General features: G+C 37.3%; 3 protein-coding genes across 3 annotated transcripts; 2 read left to right on the top strand and 1 right to left on the bottom strand.

Moving 5' to 3' along the window:
* Positions 1 to 143: 143 nt before the first annotated feature.
* On the bottom strand, positions 144 to 1412 carry LOC121369978. The gene is made up of 2 exons (XM_041495061.1): positions 699 to 1412; positions 144 to 497 (listed from the first exon to the last, which is right to left on the bottom strand). The coding sequence occupies exons 1-2, from the start codon at positions 1410 to 1412 to the stop codon at positions 144 to 146; spliced, it is 1068 nt and encodes a 355-aa protein (XP_041350995.1).
* Positions 1413 to 5173: 3761 nt separating this feature from the next.
* LOC121372237 lies at positions 5174 to 12076 on the top strand. The gene is made up of 2 exons (XM_041498529.1): positions 5174 to 5282; positions 9977 to 12076. Exon 2 carries the CDS (start codon positions 10033 to 10035, stop codon positions 10549 to 10551), a length of 519 nt encoding a protein of 172 aa, XP_041354463.1. The 5' UTR covers positions 5174 to 5282; positions 9977 to 10032; the 3' UTR covers positions 10552 to 12076.
* A 5699-nt stretch (positions 12077 to 17775) lies between these two features.
* Positions 17776 to 21686, top strand: LOC121372236. The gene is made up of 2 exons (XM_041498528.1): positions 17776 to 17836; positions 20622 to 21686. The coding sequence occupies exon 2, from the start codon at positions 20925 to 20927 to the stop codon at positions 21459 to 21461; it is 537 nt and encodes a 178-aa protein (XP_041354462.1). The 5' UTR covers positions 17776 to 17836; positions 20622 to 20924; the 3' UTR covers positions 21462 to 21686.
* The last annotated feature ends 2636 nt before the right edge of the window (positions 21687 to 24322 follow it).

Below are 24322 nucleotides of genomic sequence, written 5' to 3'. Positions count from 1 at the left end.
GGTTAAACCCTCTAATATTAATATTGTCAGTGTCCTTCAGGAAAGTCTCCTGAAGACATACCGCAATAGGATTATATTTTTGAATTAGTAGACTTAATTCAACAAAATTGGGCCTAAGCCCACGACAGTTCCACTGGATGACTTTATTCGCCATCGGGAGGAAGTATGGGAGTTATCTTTGGCTTTGGTGGTGGTCGTTTTGTTCCTGGATAATCAAGTGATGAGACTTCCATCTCATCACCTCCATCATCCAGAGCCTGAAACATATTACTTGTTGTTAAGTTCTGTTCGGCTTTTTTAAGCCGCCCAGAGGTGTGATCCTTCTTCGCTGGTTTGCTTTTTAACTTGGGTAGGCTGGGAACTGGCATCCCAGTACACAACCCAACTGATGATTTGTTTGTGTCCAAGGACACCTGTGTGGAGCAGGTAGCATTGGCAGGAGCTTGCTTCTTTTTCTGAGCTGCCTCCTTCTGCTGCTGAGCAGCTTTTGCAGTTTTCTTCTCCACGTTTACAACATCGGATAGTTTTTTGTACTTTGCATCATCGCATTGCCACGTCAAGTCTGTATTGACTTAAATACTTCTGCTGGAGACCTTCACTGCAGCAGCAACAGCATATGATGCTGCTACTCTAGCAGGTTGAAATCTCTCCACCAGTTTTCTGGCATTAGCAAAGGTTAGATGTTTCTCAACCCTAACCTCCTGAACCTTCTTTTCCTTTTTCCACATCGGGCACTCTCTCGAGTACGCGAAATGATCTCCCTTGCAGTTTGTACATACAAGGTCTTTTTTGCAAGTTTTACTGTCGTGGTCAAACTGACCGCAACGAGCACATGTCAGTTTGCCTCGACAGGTATTTTGACCATGGCCATATTTCTGGCATTTGAAGCATCGAAGTGGATTATGAATGAAAGGCTCAACAGGAATGTTGAGGTATCCAGCCTTAATCGAATGTGGAAGGGTAGGAGTACTGAATGTTAGAATAAAGGTATTCGTTGGAACCAATTCGTTGTTCCTCCGAACCTTTATTCTCCTGACGACTGTGACATCTTGTGAAGTAAGATTGTCACAGATTTCCTCATCACTAACACCTTCCAAATCTCGGCATCTGATAACTCCCTTCGAGGAGTTGAGAGAAGTGTGTGGCAGTACGATGATGCGAATGTTGGCTAGAATAGTCGACTTGAGAAGACATTTAGAATGCTTTTCTGTCGAACATTCAACCAACAGCGATCCGTTTTTAATTTTTGTAACATTTTTTGGCTCCCCGACTAGACCGACGAGCCCCTTTTGAATTGCAAAAGGTGACAATTTTTTCAAGGCCCTATCATCAGTGGAACTGATGACGAGGAACCTTGGCCAATTTGAAGAGATCACACGTGATTTCTTCGTAATTGATTTTGAGGCAGTCATGGACTCTTCATCAAAAGATGAGGAGTCCGAAACATCGGTGTGGACCCTTTTCAGGGCCCCATCTGTTGTTTTTAATTTAGTAGTATCCATGTTAAATGAATCATTATTCGTCAACCATGCCCCCCACCCACCACAGAGTCCAACAAGGGGACACGATGCTGCGGATAACCAGCAGACATACATGCCAGGGATACATGGTTAATATACGCAGGCAAAGTAAAGAAAAAACGTTAGTTTACCCGATTGACCCTAGCCACCGCCCCAAGAGCAAATAATACAAGTGGTATTCTAAGCAATGTTCGTTCGTGACAAATTAAACAAAACAGGGGTTGGTTTGCTCTTGAGCTTGACGTGACCAGCCGATTGATCAGGTCGGGCCTTCCTGACCACCCGTCTAGGTGAACTCCAGGCCAAAGTGATGTATTGCCAGAAGTCATACCCGCAGGTATGCCCCAACTCAAGCACCAGGATCCCATCGTCCATTTTCACGGGTCGCACCTCACGGCAAACAAGGTACCTCATACGAGGAGTTGTGCATTTATTGGCCATTCTATAAAAGAATGTTCACCCCTGCACCACGGTGAGGTTAATGCACACGCAGGGGCGTATGCTTATACTTGCCGACAACTATAATAACTGATTATTTACCAGTTATTCGTATTTAACCTACTTTTATTCATTATTACAAATCGCCATAAACTGCATTACATTTTAGAACTTTACTGATACCCAAACACATACCTACCCACCCAGAATTGTCATGAGCAGGGTGGATAGCCCGAGTACTCTGCCGTTCGAGAGCTAGACGGACATTTGGACTGTTATGATAGCTCTCTTGGTCGGAGATAACTATAGCGAAAACAGGGAAAGATTCACATATTAACCACTAATACACCATATAGAAAGAAACCCGACAGCACCTATTTACAATAATGTTCCGGTTAAACACGTAGATGCTGGCGGGTTTCTTTTTAGTGATTAATATGTGAAATATTTGTTATCAGCGAACACCAAAATGATCGATGTAATGGTATTTAACGTCAAACATAGGGTTATTGTTGTATTAGAGGGGTGATTTTTGCCTACCCGGTGCGCAGGTCGAATGCCCTTTGGAATGGGTCAAGTCAATTATGTGATAATGTCATTTGTTAATGCACAAACCATGAAAGAAGACGAATTATATCAAGAATCCCTTTTTGTCATGTCCATGTGTGCTAGAAAGTCGGGCTACATTGCATGAACAGTTTGTGATAAAGTTTGTGTTGTTTAACGACACCACTAGATTTAATAATCGTCGGCTATTGGACGTCAAACATTTGGTAGTTTTTACAGTCTTAGAGAGAAAACCCGCTATATATTTTTTCATTAGTGGCAAGGGATAGCACATATCACGGCCTTTGATATACCAATCGTGGTGCACTGGCTGGAATGAGAAATAGCCCAATATGCCATTTGACGGAGAACGATCCAAGACCGACCGCGCATCAGGCGAGCGGTTTACCACTAGGCTACGTCCCGCCCCTAGTTTGAGATAATGCTCACTGACAAAGCATCAGATAACATTACCATCTTATGTATGCACTATTATAACAAACTTTGGATTGATAGTTCAAGTAGGGCTACAATAAGGCCAATCTAATTAAAATTAGCTCCACTATTACACGTGGATCTAACAGCAGACAGTTGGAGTTAATGTCCACCAATCAAAACCTTACTTGCAGAATCCTGCCAGTGATTTAAAAATAATTTGAAAACATTCCGAATTATCCTGAGGGTATACGATATGTTTCATGTAAATTACGAATGCCTTATTTATACCAGTAGAACTAATTTTAATCGGATTGCTAACAACACTGCGTAGTCCCCAATGTCCAGGTAACATTTCGTCTGTAAATAATAATTTAAATATTGACCAATCACACTTCGCCTTTTATAACGTTATTTGGGAGCATACAAATTCTAAAAATATCGGGCGAGTCTATTTTAGTGGCCGCAGTACAGCGAACCATACCAATACGTACGGGGTGGGTTATAAGTCTTCAATTTTACATTAAAAATTATTTATTTATTTATAAAAAACCCCAAACTAAATCAGTCTTCAGTTTTACATTACAAATTATTATTTTATAAAATAAAACATGTTTTAAGGCATTCGTAATTCACACGAAACATGTCGTATACCCTCAGGATAATTCGGAATGTTTTCAAATTATTTTTAAATCACTGGCAGGATTCTGCAAGTAAGGTTTTGATTGGTGGACATGAGCTCCAACTGGCTGGTGTTAGATCTAATTTTAATTAGATTGCAATAAGGCCACTGTATTATTTGAAGAAGAAATATGCACAAAAAACAAACAACACCAACCATGAATCTGTCTGCACATTTGGCTTGAAATTTAAAATCCGATGACTTGTCCATTCCTATTCTATATTGGATTCCAAAACCTCATAAGAATCTATACAAGGAGAGGTACATCGCAGGGTCCAGCAAATGCACCACCAAATCCATGTTCCTTCAGGTTTATGATGTCCAGGGACTCCTAGGGTCATTCAAAAAGTTGTATGGTAAACATTTGGAGGTTATATCTACTAAACAGAACATTGTAACAGAATAATCAACCTCCACTGAGGGGATTCAAACCACAGACTCTTAGTACCAGCTAGAGTCCAGCGCTCTACCAACTGAGCTAATAGGGAAATTCCCACTGCTACTGCCAGTAGGAGCACTTTATATCAACAGACAACATTATTACAATATGCATCACCGACCAAAATGATGGCTGATGCTATTCCATATTTTGAACTTGTGTGTACTTTTTCCTCTTTCAGATTTATTTCTTCATCGTTTTAGATGAAGTAGACTCGACAGCTGTGGTGCCACCGATGGAATAGGATATGCTCATCTTTCGGGAATACCTGATATCATCATGCACTGTTTTGACAATTTTTCATGGGTGCATGTCATCACAGCAGTACTTATTCCAATAAGCTGATCCAGAGCTAGTTTTAATTTAGTCTGGAAGTGGCAATCTTCTTTGTAGCGGTACAAGCGTTGTGCCGTAGCGTGGGCGCAAAATTCTGGACTGGTGGAAGGGACTCGGGTAATACTTGCCTTGCCCCGGGCGCTGACAACCCACGCTACGCCTTTGATCTCCTGTAAAGGATTTCCAAGGCTTGGAAGTGGCTGTCCTTCTATAGTCGAGGCACTAGATAGAGATTCATAAAATCAACCACCGTTTTGCCAAATTCCCATTCGACTTTGCATTGTGCAGAGATATATCGGCCTCGGTGGCGTCGTGGTTAGGCCATCGGTCTACAGGCTGGTAGGTACTGGGTTCGGATCCCAGTCGAGGCATGGGATTTTTAAATCAGATAACGACTCCAAACCCTGAGTGAGTGCTCCACAAGGCTCAATGGGTAGGTGTAAACCACTTGCACCGACCAGTGATCCATAACTGGTTCAACTAAGGCCATGGTTTGTGCTATCCTGCCTGTGGGAAGCGCAAATAAAAGATCCCTTGCTACCTGTCGTAAAAAGAGTAGCCTATGTGGCGACAGCGGGTTTCCTCTAAAAAAAAAAAACAGTGTCAGAATGACCATACGTTTGACGTCCAATAGCCGATGATAAGATAAAAAAAATCAATGTGCTCTAGTGGCGTAGTTAAATAAAACCAACTTAACTCCTTTTTTGTGTGTGCAGAGATATGACCTTGACCATGTATTACGGTTTTGTGACCTTTAAATCGAGTCCGAATCGGAGTCCGAATTCTACGTTATATTTCCGGTTCCGGTAAGAAACTAAATAAACATTTGGACTCGGAGGAAGAGAATGTGTTTTTCCATCTTGATCAAACATTTATTATAATTTTGGTAAGTCGACCTGTCTGTGTTGTGGATTTGGTGTTTAAGTTATTCCCTGCTTCTGAAACAGAGGCAGTAATCTGTTGGTAGTAAATAATTTTCTGCCTTAGGCTGAAATTTTTAAAAGAGTTCCAGTCCTAGCGTAGGGAGACTTACGGTGGTCATAATAAATTTATCTTCTTCGAAGAAACCCGACGCACTTATACGTCACCACAAGAAAGTACAGCGCATGTTCGTTTTGCATAGAGGCGTCGGGTTTGATCCGGCACGATATTTATTATTGTGATGTTTATTGCTGTGCCGTAAATGTCAAAATGTTAAAAAAACGGACCGTAGATGTTTACCTTGGTGAACTAGATTCGAGAATAATCAATCTAAAGCTCTGTGGCATCAGATTTAGAAAAACAAATGTGTATTTTAGACCGTTGCTAGTCACTTTGTACCATAGTCATTTCATACCTAATTTGGTCGTTTCGTACCCTGGTCATTTCGTACCATTGCAAAAAGTCATTTCGTACCTTAGTCATTTCGTACCCTGGTCATTTCGTACCATTGCAAAAAGTCATTTCGTACCCTGGTCATTTCGTACCATTGTAAAACGTCATTTTGTACCCTGGTCATTTCGTACCCTGGTCATTTCGTACCATGGCATAACAATTTATAACTCACCCCGGTAGTGTCTTTTACAAAATAACATTAAATTACATCTATAAGATGCAAACACCTCCTGCAACTGACTTTTGTTTTGACTTTATAAATCATTAACCATTTAATCTTGTCCCTAAAAAAAAATCTGTATAAACATGGTCCATTATGTTTGTTGTTTTTGAAAGTTAGACTAATTATCTGGAGCCATTTCACAAAACATCGAAGTTGGCAGTTAGTAGTAAATACCAAATACGGCTCTTGTCAGGTAAAATGGAAATAGCAGTTGACAGGTATTATGGGTATCAATAACGATATGCTGCACAATAACGTGTTATGGATTTCAGACTGTCCCAATAAAGTTTTAAAACAACAAAACAACACTGCATTTATGCTATGGTCGATTCGTTTTCTATATATACTGGTATGACATGACTATGGTATGAAATGACTAGGGTACTAAATGACCAGGCAGCATGGTACGATATGACTAGGGTATGAAGTGACTATGATTCTTTTAGACAGTAGCTTGTAACCATGATTTGGTTGTTGATTGCCAAAGCATTACATAGAGTTTCCTCTACCCTTCCCCTACATATATCAATAAGGGGAGGGCTGGAGGTGACATGACCTAATAATATCTTGCTCCAAATTGTGTTACCTGTTCATTCGTCACATGGTGATGGCGGATCATGGTTGAGAATGGCAGAATAAATATCACAGAGCTTCAAGAATTTATAAAAATTCACTAGCCCTACTTTAAGTAAATAAAAAATTTACTAATAGTAATAATCAGGTCACCTAAAGAGGGAGATAGAGCTTAAAAACCCATAGATGTGGGTGGGGGGGGGGGGTAATCATATTTACAAAATAGAAATAAATGCAGCATTTGACAAGGTTTTTTTTTCTCATTACAGGGTTGACAATTAGCATTGGCTATGGGCGACTAAATTTTTTACAAAGGTAGTCCATTAGGCGACCTTCGATATTAGGGTCTGGCGAGTATGGTACTAGTTTAAAAACAAAGACGCTGAAACTGAATCGAATGTGACAAAACACATTGCATGCTCTATATTTTAACACCGCCAGATTCAGCTTCTGTGGCTTTGGGCTGGGTCTTCTAAAAATAGAGCTCAAAACATATTGAAGACATTGCATGTATTTTTTAAATCTAGAAGTTGTCAGCTTATTAGAATGGACTGGATGTGCCATACTTATCTAGCAGAGCTACTATTTGACAATTGTTATTCAATGTTATAGTAAAAAGGAATCATATTTAATTAGCTTACATTATTCTGGGACAAAATCAAAATCTATCTTGTAGTTTTAATTCACACTAACCTGAGTGCATGCACATATATACAAATAATGACCGTTTCCGTTACTACAGCCCAGAGCTTATTCCAAAGGTCAGTTAATTGATTGTCAATATTGTTTTAAATTTAAGCGATTTGCATTAATTAAGAACATATCAGATCTAAAGTCTTGATACCAAGACTTACATAACTGTCCAAATATTACTGTAATAAACAATAAGTACACCACTGTGCTATGTAATATAATAACTAAGTACATCGTATATTTTGGTAAAATGTTGGGGTTTTTTTTTTACAGATTTATTTTTCTTTTGATATTTATTTTATTAGTAGCCTACTACTGTAACATTTACAATATCCAAATTAAACGCACACGTGTGCATACTTCATCCATTCCCATGGAAATCTGATACTGGAGATTGTACCCCTTCTTGCATCGCCACAAAAAGGACTGCCACCCTGACACTAGGTTTATATACTGACAAAATAAGAAACTTCCGCTAACTTTGCTTGAACATAACTTGATGAAAACAAACCGGGGGAATAATTGTTATGTATGCGTTTAAAGAGTGTTCCATGATGCATCGTTTGGTGCAAAAATCATGGCCATAGGTTAACAGAAACTGGGAGACATTTTGACCAAGTGTGGTAGGGGTTAAAAACAACAACTTAATAACGAGTATGACCACCTCTTGAATTGACCACTGCAGTGCATCGCAGGCGCATAGAATTGACTAAAGTGTTGATTTCTGCCTGTGGAATATTGTTCCATTCCTGAATGAGCGCTTGACGAAGTTCGTTTACGTTAGCGGGTGGGTTGGGACAACGCCTCAATCGTCTGTCCAGACTATCCCAGACATGCTCGATGGGGTTGAGATCAGGACTTTTAGTGGGCCAGTCATCAATGAAATCAATGTTATTTGTCCTAAGAAAATTTACAGTGTCTCCAGCTGTATGAGAGGTGGCATTATCATGCTGAAAAATCGAGATGTTGGCGTTGTTATGGAACAGAGGAATGACGTGATGAGCGAGAATATCATCGCGGTAACGTTGAGCATTTAAATTGCCATCAATGACGACTAGTGGTGAATGATAATCATGGGCAATGGCTGCCCAGACCATGACACAACCCCCACCCCGAAACGATCTCGTTCAAGAACACAACAGTCAGCATAGCGTTCATTTCTCCTATGGTAAACACGCACCCTGCCATCACCACATTGTAAAGAAAATCTGGATTCATCCGAAAAATGAACGGTATTCCAGTGTCGCCGTATCCAACGAGTGTGTACACGTGCCCGATTTAGACGATGACGTTGCGTTAAAACGCATCCGACGTAAGGACGTCGTACATGTAAACCGTTCTCCCGCAGACGATTACGAACAGTTTTCCCACTGATTCGGTTATTATGAAGCCCAGGTGTGTTAGTAGCAGTGGCAGTTTGGAATCGATTGCGCAAATGCGTGTTCATGATATAGCGGTCTTGACGACACGTTGTAACACGCGGACGTCCACGACGTGGCAAGTCGTTGGTGCTTCCTGTCGTTCGAAATCTTACGCGAAGATTTCGTATCATTCGACTAGAACTCCCAACATGCCTTGCAACGTCTTCTGTCGACATGCCAGCATCAAGCATGCCAATCGCCTGTTCGCGTAAATTATTGGGTATTCTTGGCATACACTGTTTGACATGATGCAGCACATGCATTCTAGCCAATCTTCCACAGGGAGACTATTACGTGACTACACGTTTGTAATTAATAAGACATATAATATGTGCATGACAGGTTTGTAAGAGACACTGTTTGACATGGTGCAGCACATGCATTCTAGCCAATCTTCCACAGGGAGAATATTACGTGACTACACGTTTGTAATTAATAAGACATATAATATGTGCATGACAGGTTTGTAAGAGACACTGTTTGACATAGTGCAGCACATGCATTCTAGCCAATCTTCCACAGGGAGAATATTACATGACTACACGTTTGTAATTAATAAGACATGTAATTTATGCTTGACAGGTTTGTAAGAAACACTGTTTGACATGATGCAGCACATGCATTCTAGCCAATCTTCCACAGGGAGACTATTACATGACTACACGTTTGTAATTAATAAGACATGTAATTTATGCTTGACAGGTTTGTAAGAGACACTGTTTGACATAATGCAGCACATGCATTCTAGCCAATCTTCCACAGGGAGAATATTACGTGACTACATGTTTGTAATAAGACATATAATTTATGCATGACAGGTTTGTAAGAGACACTGTTTGACATAGTGCAGCACATGCATTCTAGTCTATCTTCCACAGGGAGACTATTACATGACTACACGTTTGTAATTAATAAGACATATAATTTATGCATGACAGGTTTGTAAGAGACACTGTTTGACATGGTGCAGCACGTGCATTCTAGCCAATCTTCCACAGGGAGAATATTACGTGACTACATGTTTGTAATTAATAAGACATGTAATTTATGCTTGACAGGTTTGTAAGAGACACTGTTTGACATGATGCAGCACATGCATTCTAGCCAATCTTCCACAGGGAGAATATTACATTACTATGTATAAAAATTTGTAATAAGACATATAATTTATGCTTGACAGGTTTGTAAGAGACACTATTTGACACTGTGCAGCACATGCATCCTAGTCTATCTTCCACTGGGATAATATTACATTACTACATATTTGTAATAAGACATGTAATTTATACTTTACAGGTTTGTAAGACAAAAAGACACTATTTGACATAGTGCAACACTGAAGATCGTCTACAATGTCTCGAGAAGATTCCAGTCACCAAGAACGCCAGCCACTGCACAAGGACGGCTTTGATGCTGATGTTCAACTCGACGTCAACGGACACCATGACCAGACCGAGGCCGACCCAGTGTCTGTGTCACTGATACAACATGGGAAACCTCCCGACAGAAACGGTCTGTCGTACACGTCAGAGCCAATGTTCCAGGATGTGATGGAGAGTCCTTACAAGGACACGACAGAGTCCGACCCAAACCTGCGCCGGGTGGTGTCCTCCGACCTGCTCCCACGTCCCTGGGGGAACTTCCAGCAGGTGTTGGTCGTGTCGTATGTTAGCTGTGTGTTCTTCATCATCACGGGAATCTTCGCTCTCAAGTACACGCAGAGGGCCATGATGCACCAGTCTAAGGGTTTGCTGGGCATGGCTCAGAAAGACATTAAGCGGGCTGTTCACCTGATCTACATCAGTTTTGTGGTTGGTCTCCTGTTGCTTGTTCTTGTTCCCATTATCGTCGTGTGCAGCAACGGCTGTTGAATCGGTTCTCAACATGCATTGAGTCTTGGTGCAGGTTTCCTTTTCATGGTGCATTTGGGTTTTTTCATGGCTCTTGCTCTGGAGCTGTTGAATAATTTTGCTTTCATGTGAAACAGGTACTATTGTTTTGGGTGTGTGTCATTGTGGGCTTTTTTAACTTAGTGTGCTAGAAATTTCTAGACCAGACATTGATTAACAAACAGAGTGATGGAACAAGTGATATTTTAACAGAACACATACTGAACCAGTCGCTCAAATTAATAGTAAATGAGGTATGGTACTTATTACTATATTTAACATTTAAATGGCATGGTCAACTTAGGTTGATTATCTGAGACCACATCCAAATTAAATAAAGAGGTGCTTGAATTGTGTGTATTGCCTTACCCAGTAGGTAGGTTGATTTTACCCACTGTATATCTTCTTTGTTTTGTTTATGAGTACTATTGTAGTTTTATGCAATGATTATAAACACTGGAGGTTTTTTTTTTTTTACTTTGTTTATGGACCAAGTGATTTGTTTTCCAGGCAGGAAACTCTTTTGTACACTAACTACTTTTATGCAGTCCTTAATCTTGAAAAAGTGGATACATCTGGCTTCTCTTGTTAAATAATTTTTATTAGAAATGTTAAGGAATGGAACAAAAATCTTTACAAGTGGATGGAATTTTCAGTATTCTGGAACTGTTCTAAAATGTACAGTACTATTATATTGCTACCCAGTACTTCTAAATTCACCAGTCTAATGACAAATGTTTGTAGCTTCACTATCATCTTACAAAACAACCAAACACCAATTTCTCTCAGGTTTTTTTTGTGTGTTGACAACTTATTGTTCAAACTTGTAATATGATACTACATGTAACCACAACAATACTATGTAACTTTTGATATTGAAATTTAGCCTTTATAATGTGTATATTATTTGTTTAATTCTTTTGTGATTCGATATGATAAACACAAAAATTAGTGAAATTGTGTTTTTATTTTAATGAAAATTTTATTTGATATGATAAAACAGAACACTTCAACAATTTGTTGTTTTGTCGACAACAAAATTTTTTTGTAAAAATTTGAATAAGTTTTTTGTTTACTTCTGCAGGGCTCACCCAGTCCATTGCCAAATTTACCAGCTGCTAATTTTTATATATAGTGGCTACAACATTAAGTCTTTAATTGATAAAAAAATTCCTTAAATTAAGTACATTTTAATAATTTTTGAGGAAATACTCTACATATGTCTGAAAATTGGCTAAACTAAAATTTGTTCCAGTGCAAGCCCTGTGAATGTAAATAGAATCCTACAATGTTAATGTGCTTTCACCCCCGATGTATAATCATGATCTTTTGCCATTAGGCTGGTGAAAAATGTGACCACATGTACTTGAATAATGTTATACATGAACAGTATAAGTAGCATTTAATGACAGGGTCACACAGTATTTGATATAACTAAATGGTCCAGCAAAGTGGGGCATTTGAGCATTTTCATTTGATTCAGACAAAAATCAGACCCCCCCCCCCCCCCCCCCCCCCCCCCCCCCCCCCCCCCCGCCCCCCCCCCCCCCGCAACACACAAAAATGCGATCCTGTATGCCTATGCAGAGTATTACCTGAAATATATATATATATATATATATATATATATATATATATACTGAACAGCAAAATTATTAAGTTATTTGTCAGCCGGTATTAAATTTTAATTATCAATATCTTGTTACCATTCTAGACCCATTTGGACAGTCTTATTGACCTTTATCATGAATCTTTTAAAAATTTGTATTTTTTGTTGTTGTTAGGTGTACATTTATATATTCGTGGAAAACGTTCCTCCTGTGTATTAAATAAAATGATCTGAAAGTTTTAAGTAGTTAAAATTTGACACATCATGTCAAAATCTTTACAAATGACCAACATATAATTTATTAAAAATGATTTGATTTTTCTTTCATTACCATTAAACATGTACCATGTGCAATACAACCACAGGAGCCTTTTTTCCATGAGTATTTCACTTATATTTACGTCTAACAGTAATTTTATAATGGAATTATGGCCACTTGGTCATAAATCAGAAAAAGACAGGCCTCTGAAAATTGCGTTTGCACGTCGCTCGCATAACTATAATTTGTGTAACCCATTTTTCGTCCGTGCATTTATGACATCATTTACAAGGTCATGGCGGGTTACGTAAAAAACGAAATGGGTCACATGAATTTGTTTTGGCGTAACCTATGACTGGTTTACGCACATTTTTAATTCTCAGAGGCCTACAAATGATTCATTTTTAACTAATGCTATTGGCAGCTGTTTATAAAATGTTTGCAAAATGGCTTATGATTGCATTGGTGTTAGCTGTTGTTTAACCCTATATCATTTAATTAACTTTTTTCATTTAATTCTTCTTCTTTGAATATTTTTGGTGTAAAATCCAGAGGAAGGTGTTGTTACACATTAAATTTTTTTATAAATTATTGGTGTTTTATTGATGTATTTTTAATATATTTACGCTTACAAAATGAAGCAATGATTATATACTTGCAAGCAAAATTTCCAGTGCACCCATTGAGTCCCAATAAAATGCCTCAAACCAATTGTAAAGTTGTTAACAGTTGAAATATGTGACTCATGTGGATACATCAAATCATCTCATTATGTTTATAAATGATCAAATAATTAAGTCCTTGAAAACGATTTGGTTTTTCATTCAATACTGTACATGTATATTAATACAATACATGCACAGGAACTTTTTTCTGTGAGTACATATACGTATACGTGTATGTGTATATGTATATGTATATGTATATATATGTATGTATATTTATATATATATATATATATATATATATATATATATATATATATATATATATATATATATATATATATATATATATATATATATATATATATATATAGCGCAAACAATGCTTAGTAGACCTCTTTACAGGGTTGCAACATAAATCTTGCTTTTGTAACAATTTGAGTATTATATTTTTCTACATGTACTTTGTATTGGTGTATTTCTGTCAACAGCTCTATGCATTCTCTATTTCTAATCTTGTATTGTATTGATTCATGCATATGTCAAATCGTAGGCACTTGACATTATAGTCTGACCCATGATAGCAATTACTATAGGCATGATGTATATTAAACTTTATTTATAATGCATACTGGAACAGTTTGGTGATATGCAGGGAACATTTTGTTGAGTATTGCATCACGATTAGCGACACAAGTTTTAGAGGTCGCTACACAATTTTAAAACATTAAACAGTAGTTGTTAATCATTGTTCAGTTGACTGGAAATATTGCTAATCAAGAGTTTGATAACAAAATATTCCCTGATATGTAACATTATTTTAATAATGGTAACACATGGTGAAGCTATGTATGTTGTTTTTATTACAATTTGTTATGGCTCATATGACTTGTAGATCATTACATGTGGTCTGTTATAGAATACTATGACTATAACATCAAGTGCCTGGGGTGAAACTGAATTCACATTTAGATACTGAGTAAAATTTTATTATTCTTTTCATACACTGATCATGTAAATGCATATTTATGTATATTCAAGACATCACAACTACTGTAGTGTATATTTCTTTGAATCTGTTTAATATTATTGGCATGATGGGTAAATATATGTGTATGTGTAATATCATTTTTGAATAAAAACTGCTAGTCATATATTTCAAACACTTCCTATATGTATTAACCTATATGGACAAAATGAACATACATACATACACTTCATGTATCAATATATTTAAAAAAATTGAAAACCGGCAAACATATATATCGGATGTAAAATAAAGGTAACGTAATATCAACACTAATTTACTTCTCTCATGAACTGCCATGGATACTCACAGGTGTTTAAAGATGTATTTTTTATTTTTATTATTATTATTTATGTCGGTGATTATTTCGATGTTATATTTAAAATGTGAATAGGTTACATATACACGTCATGCTAGTACATGGTTTGCTTTTAGTGTGGAGCAAATTACACACAGATTTGTTTGAAGTGTAGTACTAGAACTACATGTAGGTTAATTGTTTTGGATGTCATTTTATCTTAAGTATAGTACATTCGTTTAGTTAATACACATTCCACATTCTTGTGTATTTATAATTTATATGTTAGGCTATATATACAAGTAACTACATTTTATTGTTTTATATGTATAGGGAGTTGAGAAACTCTAAGCAGTTGCTTTGTTTTGTCTCGTTGTGTACTTTGTGTTCTCTTTATTTTAAACTACATTTAAATGGGATAGTTGCTAAAAGTTATTAATTTACACACACTGAGAGAGAGAGAGAGAGAGAGAGAGAGAGAGAGAGAGAGAGAGAGAGAGAGAGAGAGAGAGAGAGAGAGAATATGAATGAATGAATAATAACTGCAACAAAGATAACAAAGCTAGTAGTGTTTTATTTATATATATATATATATATATATATATATATATATATATATATATATATATATATTAATACAGAGATTTTTTTACGGTGAAGTGTAACTTTGCCACCACTGGTTTTTTATCGGTTACGTTAGCCACCATTGGTTTTTCCTCTAGACTCTTTTGATCTGGTACATAACTGATTAACTTTCAATTGTGCAGTTGGTTAGAATAATAACGAACATAGGAATGATTTGCCATGTTTAACGGTATAGACTCTTCAAGTTTCAGTAATTTTACTTTTGATACATATTTAGTATGTATACTTTACATACATACAAAACGAAATAGAATTCCAGCATAGTACACAAGCATTTCCATAACTAGACTGTAGGAACAATTAAACTTGAAGGGAACATTTTTAACAACAATGGATTATGGATTTCATAATTGATCATGATTTCCGATCATGTTAAGTAAATAAATGTTAAGTGTTTCACATCGTTACAAAATAGCATTCCAAGATATGAAATATGAAACGGCTTAATTTGTATCGTACACTTAAAACTTGTTTCAATTATCTAAGCCTCGTATGACTTACCACTAAACTGAAATGCAGACTGAAGAAGGTGACGGGTTAACCACACACAACACAGTCAACGGAACAAGTACTGGTTTCAGAAAAGATGTACTCTTTGTTTGTAGTGTTTATCATAGTGTTTATGGATTTTAAGATAAAAATCAGAAGGAAAGTTCGTTTTTGTTTGAAGTATACGCACTTCATTCCAGATGATTCTTAAGTGTGTGTGGAAAATATCTCAGTATTTTAGTGCGATTAATGCTATTTATCATCATCATTACTTCGATAGAATCATTTGTACAGGCAATTTCTTTGTTTACATAATGATGAACATTGCATTTATAAACGGTGACGGAAAATGTAGTTCACAGTTATGTCACATGCACAACAGTTATGTAATATGATATGTAGCTTGGTATTAGTGGTGTTTTTCATTAATTATGCATTGTTGTGAAATTATTTTTATGGAATCTAGGTTGGTTCATTTAAAGTATATTTTTAATATAAGAACTGCTTATAAAGCTTAAGTGAAATACATTTATTTTTATCCATGTGAAAGTGTTTACTTACGACAGAATGTTTTCCCATAGTTAATACGTTTCCTTCAACTTAAAAGTACAAATAGAAGATTTTTCGATATACATGTATATCTTGAGACTTCATCGGGTTTCCAATGTATTGCCAGGCTTTCTGTCAGAGGGTACGGAGGGTAAAATTACATACTATAAAACCTTGGAAATTAATTTATATATTAGTATTTTAATTGTTAGATAGATGATAGTAAGACAACTGCCGTTTTAAATTTGTCAAAGCGCGTGCAATGCCGTGTCCAGTTTTAAAAGATTTCAAACCAATAACCACTTGGTAGGGGCATTTATGGTCTGGTTGTGTGTGTGTGGTGTGGTGGTGGTGGTGGTGGGGGGGGGGGGGTCAAGTACATAGCCTACCTTCTTGCAGAAAGCCTGATTGTTATTACATATGTTTTAGTAGGGACTTTAAAAAAAAAAAGACTAGTTGGTATGGTCGTTTTATCAATACTTGTTATTCATTAGATATTATTACATAATCACTGTTAATGTACGATTTTGTAATGCAAAATGATCACTGATACCACAAATTTGAAAACAGTTTGTCTACCTGACATCTGTTGATATGTAGTCTGTCCTATGCATGTGTTTGGATTTACATTTTGTCGTTTAAAATAAAATCTAAATCATCTTCGCAATCCGTAATGTATTATACTGTACGGAATAGTACGTTGGGCCTCCGAAGTGAATCTAAATATGGCTTTAGAAAAGAGTAAAATTTGTCACCTGAACTGTGAATTATGTCTTTTGTTTCTGTACTTTGTTAATGCCAAAATAATAATAATGATGTCGGTATATTTTTCCAGTAAAGGAAATGTAACGTTGGTGTTAAACACAACTTTAAAAAAAGGCTACTGGTGAGTAACAGTCTTTGTGTTCGATCTGTCCATTTAGACTTCATTTTTGTTAATAAAATAGTGTACACCTTTGTATTAGTTTTCATTCATTACACAGGATCTGATGGTTTTCACACATGACGTTTTTAAAGCTAACTAACGAACATTTCACCCAGTGTACCGCATTTCCTCTTATACACGAGAGTTCTGTCCATGACAGGAAAAGTACAGGTCATATTTTATTCTTTATATAGAGTACGACCACCACCCCCACAAACAAAGAAAATAAAACAAAAGGTACAGGGCCCCACATACTGGTTGTCACAGGTTGTACTATACCAAATAAAATCCCATAGGCGACCATGTTAATTTTTGTGCTTAAAAACACTATATACAATACATCAACCAAACTGTGACCCATAAATATTAGTACTACAACCCCTACCTCAAAATATTAACTAAAGAAAATGGCACCTTTCACGACTCATTTTCGGTATAACAGATGTTTTTACAACGCCCCTAGTTTCGCAAAAAATTTGAGTAGGATTTGTTTTTTTCTTTCTTTCTTTTTTTACAGGTACCCCATTCATGTTCCAAGCACAAGGCTACGTGACACAGTGGTACTAGATGAAATAAAATTGCATACATTTTTAGCCCAGATGAAACTTTTGTTTGTTTTACAACCAACACACATTTATAACCAATCACAGGATTTGTGGTGTTAACTTCTCTAGAACATTGACCCAGGCGGAAATTATTTGGTTTAGTGCTACCTACAGGCCAGTGTTACTCAGTCTGATGAAAGTTTGTTAATATCGATTTGTTTTTGTCGTGCCGACAAGAGTTGTCTGCTTCGGTAATGTATGTCTTTGGTAGATCTATGTGTTTGTTTTTTCGAATTTTTAATTTTTGTTAAACAAAGTACAACCAATCACATTAATGACTTATGAATTCTGAAGTTAGAAATGCATGTGGATGAGCTTTTTATTACGAAAAAAAGAAGAAGAGAGTCTTATTGTATAGTCTACATTTATGCAGGGACGGAAATGAAACAGTGCATCGGAATTCCGGATGTACATGTGTATACATTGATACATAAATTAACTCGATCTTATCGGTTACGCCACCGGCTTTAAGACTGGCGAATTTAGGAGTCCGAGCTCTATTTTGTGAACAGTGTAACTGGTACCATCGACTTGTATCTGATTACATTCATCTGACATCAGGCGCAAAAACCGGTCTAGCGTAGTAGCGAGCGACCGTCGCCATCAAGATAGTGGTCAGGGCCGTGTTCTGCTAGGCTATAGCGAACGACGCTAACGTTCGCGAACTATTTGACTCGTCCCTGGCCCCATGCTTATAAACCTTAAAGTCTAGACTTTACTAAAGTCCAGACTTTAACGTCATGGCAACGCCATTCAAATAGCATTACGTTAAAGTCTGGACTTTACTAAAGTCTAGACTTTTAAGGTTTATAAGCACGGGCCCTGGCTCCATATTCATAAACGTACTTAAGTCAATGTATGATACTTATCTATGTAATTAAAGTATGTATTTAGGTATCATACACTGACTTAAGTGTGTTTATGAATACGGAGCCTGATGTGGCCATTTGGTTTAATTTAAAGGGAGGGTCAACTCAAATATGAGCCTGATGTGTTGGAAATATGCATACCCGGACGACCAACACATACCGACACTTTAAGAAATGAAAAACGTCGTAATTTTAGTTAATAAAATGTGGCCTGACGGACTTTAATGAGTATGACCGAAGCAGTCATTGACTCTTCATTTGTTACTTTCCCCCAGTCGGCTTATCCTGTGAGTTCTTTAGTCTTTTAACTTGACATTTTCACTTGAACCGTTTTTATTCACCTGTTTTTAATGCTGAACTCCTGGTTTTATGTTTAGTTTGCTCCTGAGGATGTCAGCATTTAGCTGACAAAACGTTGAGCCTTTTAACTTGAGATTTTTAATTGTGGTTTTTAGACAGAGACTATTTTATCATAGAGTTAATAAAAAACATGGACTATTCCTGCTAACTAGGGGCAGCCATTTTCCTTTGTTTCCGGTGCGTCAGGAATTCTAACTTGGGGCAAAGTGACGTCAGCTCCGACCAACTCCAGTATGCACAGTCCGTGTATAAACAAAGGCATTCATTTACGACCAGACGCTTCGCTTTTATCAACCTGACTTGTAAAACAACAAATGACTTGATAATATAATAAACTATTTAACTAAATATATTTCAGTTTGCATTAATAGAACGAAATGGGGTTATAGTATTGTTCTCTTAAAAAATCTGAAGAAAAAATGCATATTATTAAGCCTATTGGTAGGGTACGTTGGAGTAAAAACGACCACTCACGATACACAAATGATAATTTTCTTTTCTTTGGGACTACGTAATTGGTCAGTTGTATGATTTTAGATGGAGAAAGTCTACTTCATCAAGGGTTTAACATAATTATTTACAGTAATAATGCAGGGCGGCTGGTAATGACCATTATCATTTTAGGGATAGCTGCTCGGCTACCCCACAGTACCCTGTGATCTTATATTTTTATATCACATATTTTTGTGTGTGTGTGTGACTAGACCCACTGACTGGGGACCGTCTAAATATACACCTGCCAATCAGGAACCACAGGTACAGGCCACGGAGAGAAAATATCAATTAACTAAGAAAACACTACGATTATCATTTCTGTACGTGGGTTAATGTATGGACAAAACACAATACAGTTATTTCGACACTGACAATGATGGTTTATTTTGTATTGAAAAATAATATATACTTATTGCTGGCTTACTGGGATGGATATTATTACAGAACATTGCGATGCATCCGCAAAAATCAGGTATGTTTTGTGTCTTCAGTTCTAAGACTAATTCCTGACGTGACACGTTAAGTATTACGTAACCACCGGCTCGCTAGATGGCGTATTCACTGGGATGGTACCCTCTACATTTTTTTCCCATTAGCAGCAAGGGATCCTTTTTATGCACTTTCCCCACAGACAGGACAACGCGTACCAGAACATTTAATATACCAGTTATGGGGCACTGGTTGGGGCGGAAAAACCCCAGAGAATGGATCCATCGAGGCAACTAAAATGCCTATAGAAGACAAAGCCTTAATCGGAGAAGTACGTTAGTTAATCTAAACATATTTCTTGGTTATAAAAAAAGCAAACCCAAAAAACATCGGTTAATCAAAGTTCGCTCGTATACTTTTGAAACAATGTTGCACTGATTCTGTTAAATCGGCATCTTTATTTTCTATCAATGTCTGACACCAAAACTATTTAAACTTCACTGTCAAAATGGGTTAAGGAATTTGTTAGGCATGGTATTAATGCAGATTCTTCTGCCTACTACAAAACTATAGTACTTTACTTGCTAATATAAATGACTTAAAAGGAATTCTATCCGACACCAAAACGAGTATTTGAAATATGTCCATTATTATATTCTGAATACAATTCTGAATACAATCCATTTATTGGGTGTGGTTTTTTTTTTTCTTTTTTTGTGTTTGTGGGTGTGTCCGACACCAAAACGGGTGTGGGGGGGGGGGGGGGGGGGGGGGGGTAGCTTTTTTTTTTGTGCTACTTTGTTTGATTCATTATATTATACCTTGCAGGAATCAAAGTGGTGCCAGTGACACTGCCAGATATACCGCTAAAGGATATAAAGTTGAATCCCGTTGGCTCGCACTCCGTCGGTGCTCGAGAAAGTGTCGACCTAACCATTCTGTCAACAACGTGACAGTGTAACAGGGGACTTCGTTTTTGGTTCGAGCATTGCGGTGTATACGAGAATTGCGGTGTATTCGACCTTTCCGAATTCGACCCAACGAGATTCTAGTGAATATATATGACTTGGGACACAAATGACTAACTACTAGTATATATTTAATTCTTACTGACATCATTTGTTTGATCAAATGTCTGCTACAGACGAAAGACATCTTGGAAATACAGACTCCAAAGAATCTCGAACCCAAACGCTACCGACCGTTGACGTTGAGGACCAGTCTGCAGAGGAAAAAAGACGTACCGTGGAATCTTATATTGAACACAAACGCGAACAAACGGCGACCGACAAGCAGGAAGTAGACTCTTTTGTCATTGCCGAAGGATTTAAGAACACCGAAGACAACAGGCATCGCGAAGCAACAGTGACGGTTCCTTTCTTGGTACGAAAAACCGCTTCCAGAAACCTGGTGCCGTCACCGTGGAGAAGTATCACCCAGCTCATCGTAGTGTCCTACGTCAGTGTCTTGTTCTGTGTGGTGACGGGAGCGTTCGCCAACCATTACGCTTGGAAGGCGATGAGATGCCGGGAGCTGGGACTCCTTAGCGAATCGAAAAAGTTTGCAGCGTCTTCGGCGTGTTGTATTTACATTAGCTTTGCTATAGGAGCTGTGCTTCTGGTTGTTATTCCACCCGTAGTGTGCTGTGTTATACTGTCTATGTGTTGATTCATTGTGATCAAATACAGTGATGCAAGTTTGTCAGCTGAACAATATAATACGGAATGCTTTATTTCTGTTATAGTAGCCCGAATACTCTGACTGTAAAGAGAGCTAGACGGCAATCTGATTAAAATTAACTCTACTGGGTCTAGCCAGTAGATCTAACAGCATTGCATGGACTGCCATGTCCAGGTGACATTTCATCTATAAATAACAATTTAAATATCGACTTCGCCTTTTATAGCGTTATTCGGGAGCATACAAATTCTACAAATATCGAGCGAGACTATTTATGCAATAGGCGAACTTGTTGGTCTATTTCAACATTAATAAATGCAGTAATAAACTTTGGATTGTATAATAGTATAAACAGATTTGATGGCTATACCATCACTGGGTTTTTTTTCGTCTTGAAACGAATTTTATATAAAATTTTATATTGCAGTTAGTTTCCGGCATACTTCATAATTCATCCGAATGTTTTCAAATTCTTTTCAAATCATTGGCATGATTTTGCAAGTAAGGTTTTGATTGGTCGAATGAAAGGTCAACTGGACATGAGCTCCAACGGGCTGCTGTTAGATCCACATGTAATAGTGGAGCTAATTTTAATTAGATAGGCTAGACGGACATTTGGAAGGTTATGACGTTCTCATTCCATAGCCTGGTCTCTGACTAATGAGAGCGTCATAACCATTCTAATGTCCGTCTAGGTCTCTTACAGCCAGAGTACTCGGGTTACTGTTACAGGAGTATTATAGAGATGTTATAGCTGTTATTTTAAAGTACCTACAGCTGATGACGAGATTTCAGACAAAATGAAGTAATGACCATAACAAATAGTTGAAGGGTCCACGGGAATAAAATGTGATGTCACATTTTTAGTAAGGTGATATTTATCAATTTTAACGTTTACAACTCTGCATTCGTGGAATATTTATGCCTAAGAGAGCACAATTTACCAACTACGGTGAAACCTGCCTAAACCGGACCCTGAACATACAAAATCTTGTCAAAACCGGCCAAATTTCATAGTCTCAAATTTTCTCTTAAACCATGTATTAAAAAGCTGATAAAACCGGAACTTGTCAATTTTGGAAACCGGATTGATTTTTTTTTTTGCTCAGAAATGTAAAATCCTTAATTAATTAACCTTAACAAACCGGCGCAATGTAAATGAATCAAGAGTCAACTTAACAGAAACACAACTTCCAGAAAAGTGCAAACAGGAATGTATGCTGTCCATACCATAGTTCGTACCTAATTTGGTCGTTTCGTACCATGGTCATTTCTAGTGGCGGGGATACTTTTTAAGGTTGTCGTTGAAGATTTATTTTATTAATAATGATGCAAGTACTTCAGTCGGGATTTTGTGAGTACGGTAGGTTATACATGTTTGGTTTGTGTGTCCATTTGTTGCACTATTTCGCTTGAGAAACGGTTGAAACATAGTGCCACAAGTGTTGAATACAGGCTATATATATAGAGTATGTAACAAGATCCGGACGTAGTAAGAACCACACTTACTACGTTCCACCGGACTAGATCATTTCGTACCATTGCAAAAAGTCATTTTGTACCTTAGTCATTTCATACCATAACTGAAAGTCATTTCGTACTATAACTAAAATTTGTAATGACAGACGATACTGAAAGATCAGAAACACTGTGTGATTTGTGCAACATGCTTGCAGTTGAAGATGAGTTCCAACTCATATTAGTTTGTCCAATTTATAGTACTCCGAGAGGCAGATATATTAAACCATATTATTATACCCGACCATCTTCATTTAAACTAATACAATTACTGTCCATTCGCCTTACCTACCGGTGTATATACATAAACTGCACGAGTCTCCCCTGGGTTGTCATGCCACGACCAGAAGCGGTCAGGCCCTATGGGCAACCTAGGGAGACGCCCCAGCATCAAATAGGTCTAATTAACGAGCTACTCTCGAGTCACTAAAATCAAAACCTATGTTAGCTCTTGATCTTTCTTTTTTGACCGACCGCTCAAAATTGCGCCAAATTTCCTTAATCAAAATTGCGCGCCTTTTCTCTTTGGCATTTTTTTGCTCCTTCAAAATTCCATAGCACCACTACCTACCCACCCCGCCTGTTACCGACCACGGTCAGGCTGCTGGTGCTCCCTTGCACCTGCCAGTGCAGGTGGTCCCTCCTCCTTCCCATCCCCACCTTTCCTGTCCTGGACAGAAGAATCGGCCCAGGCCGGCTCCTGTGCCCTGGACAGGCGTGCGCTACAACAGTTTGCTCTGAATGTGCACGTAAAGCCCTATGACCTGACCTGACCTGTCCATTAATAACGTAAAGCAGGTAACAAAATTGTATAAATATCTATTAGCAGCAACAACTCTGAGAAAAAATCACTCTCCACAATGTACTGTTTTGTTATTATTATGTTAAGACTAGATTCTGGATTATGGTTAATGTATTATGTTTTTGTATAATTATGTGATAAACTATGGATTATATATTATGTGTGTGCAATATATATATATTGCTAGTATACATGTGATATATAAAGATTATTATACCATTATATAATTATTAGACTGGACCATGTGCTACATTTTAAGCCAGTCCGAAATGAATCAAAATCGTTTATCTAGACCAAGTCTAGCAATTGCAGTATGTTACATTTAATAACCACCTATTAAACAAAGTGCTGAGTATATTTTGTAATGTAGGCCTACTTTTTTCTTTGCTTATGTTATATATTAAATGTGTTGTACTAAATCATCAAAAAACTGTTGTGTTTTGGCACCGTTACTAAATATACTAGTATCTACGGTGTGTGGTAAATTATGAGTAGTCAAAAAAATAATCACCGATTTCGATTACATTAG

Source organism: Gigantopelta aegis, chromosome 4, assembly GCF_016097555.1.
Source record: "Gigantopelta aegis isolate Gae_Host chromosome 4, Gae_host_genome, whole genome shotgun sequence".
In the NCBI taxonomy this organism is placed as follows: Eukaryota; Metazoa; Mollusca; class Gastropoda; order Neomphalida; family Peltospiridae; genus Gigantopelta; species Gigantopelta aegis.
Note: the sequence above shows the minus strand (reverse complement) of the source record. Positions and strands in the feature narration are given on the sequence as shown.

What these genes read in the sequence shown, in the direction of transcription:
- LOC121372237 (XM_041498529.1), top strand. Translation starts at nt 10,033, where the DNA reads ATGTCTCGAGAAGATTCCAGTCACCAAGAACGCCAGCCACTGCACAAG.
- LOC121372236 (XM_041498528.1), top strand. Translation starts at nt 20,925, where the DNA reads ATGTCTGCTACAGACGAAAGACATCTTGGAAATACAGACTCCAAAGAA.
- LOC121369978 (XM_041495061.1), bottom strand. Translation starts at nt 1,412, where the DNA reads ATGACTGCCTCAAAATCAATTACGAAGAAATCACGTGTGATCTCTTCA. An exon ending in AGGAAAAGAAGGTTCAGGAG is followed by an intron (nt 498 to 698) that starts GTTAGGGTTGAG and finishes AACGTGGAGAAG; the next exon opens with AAAACTGCAAAAGCTGCTCA.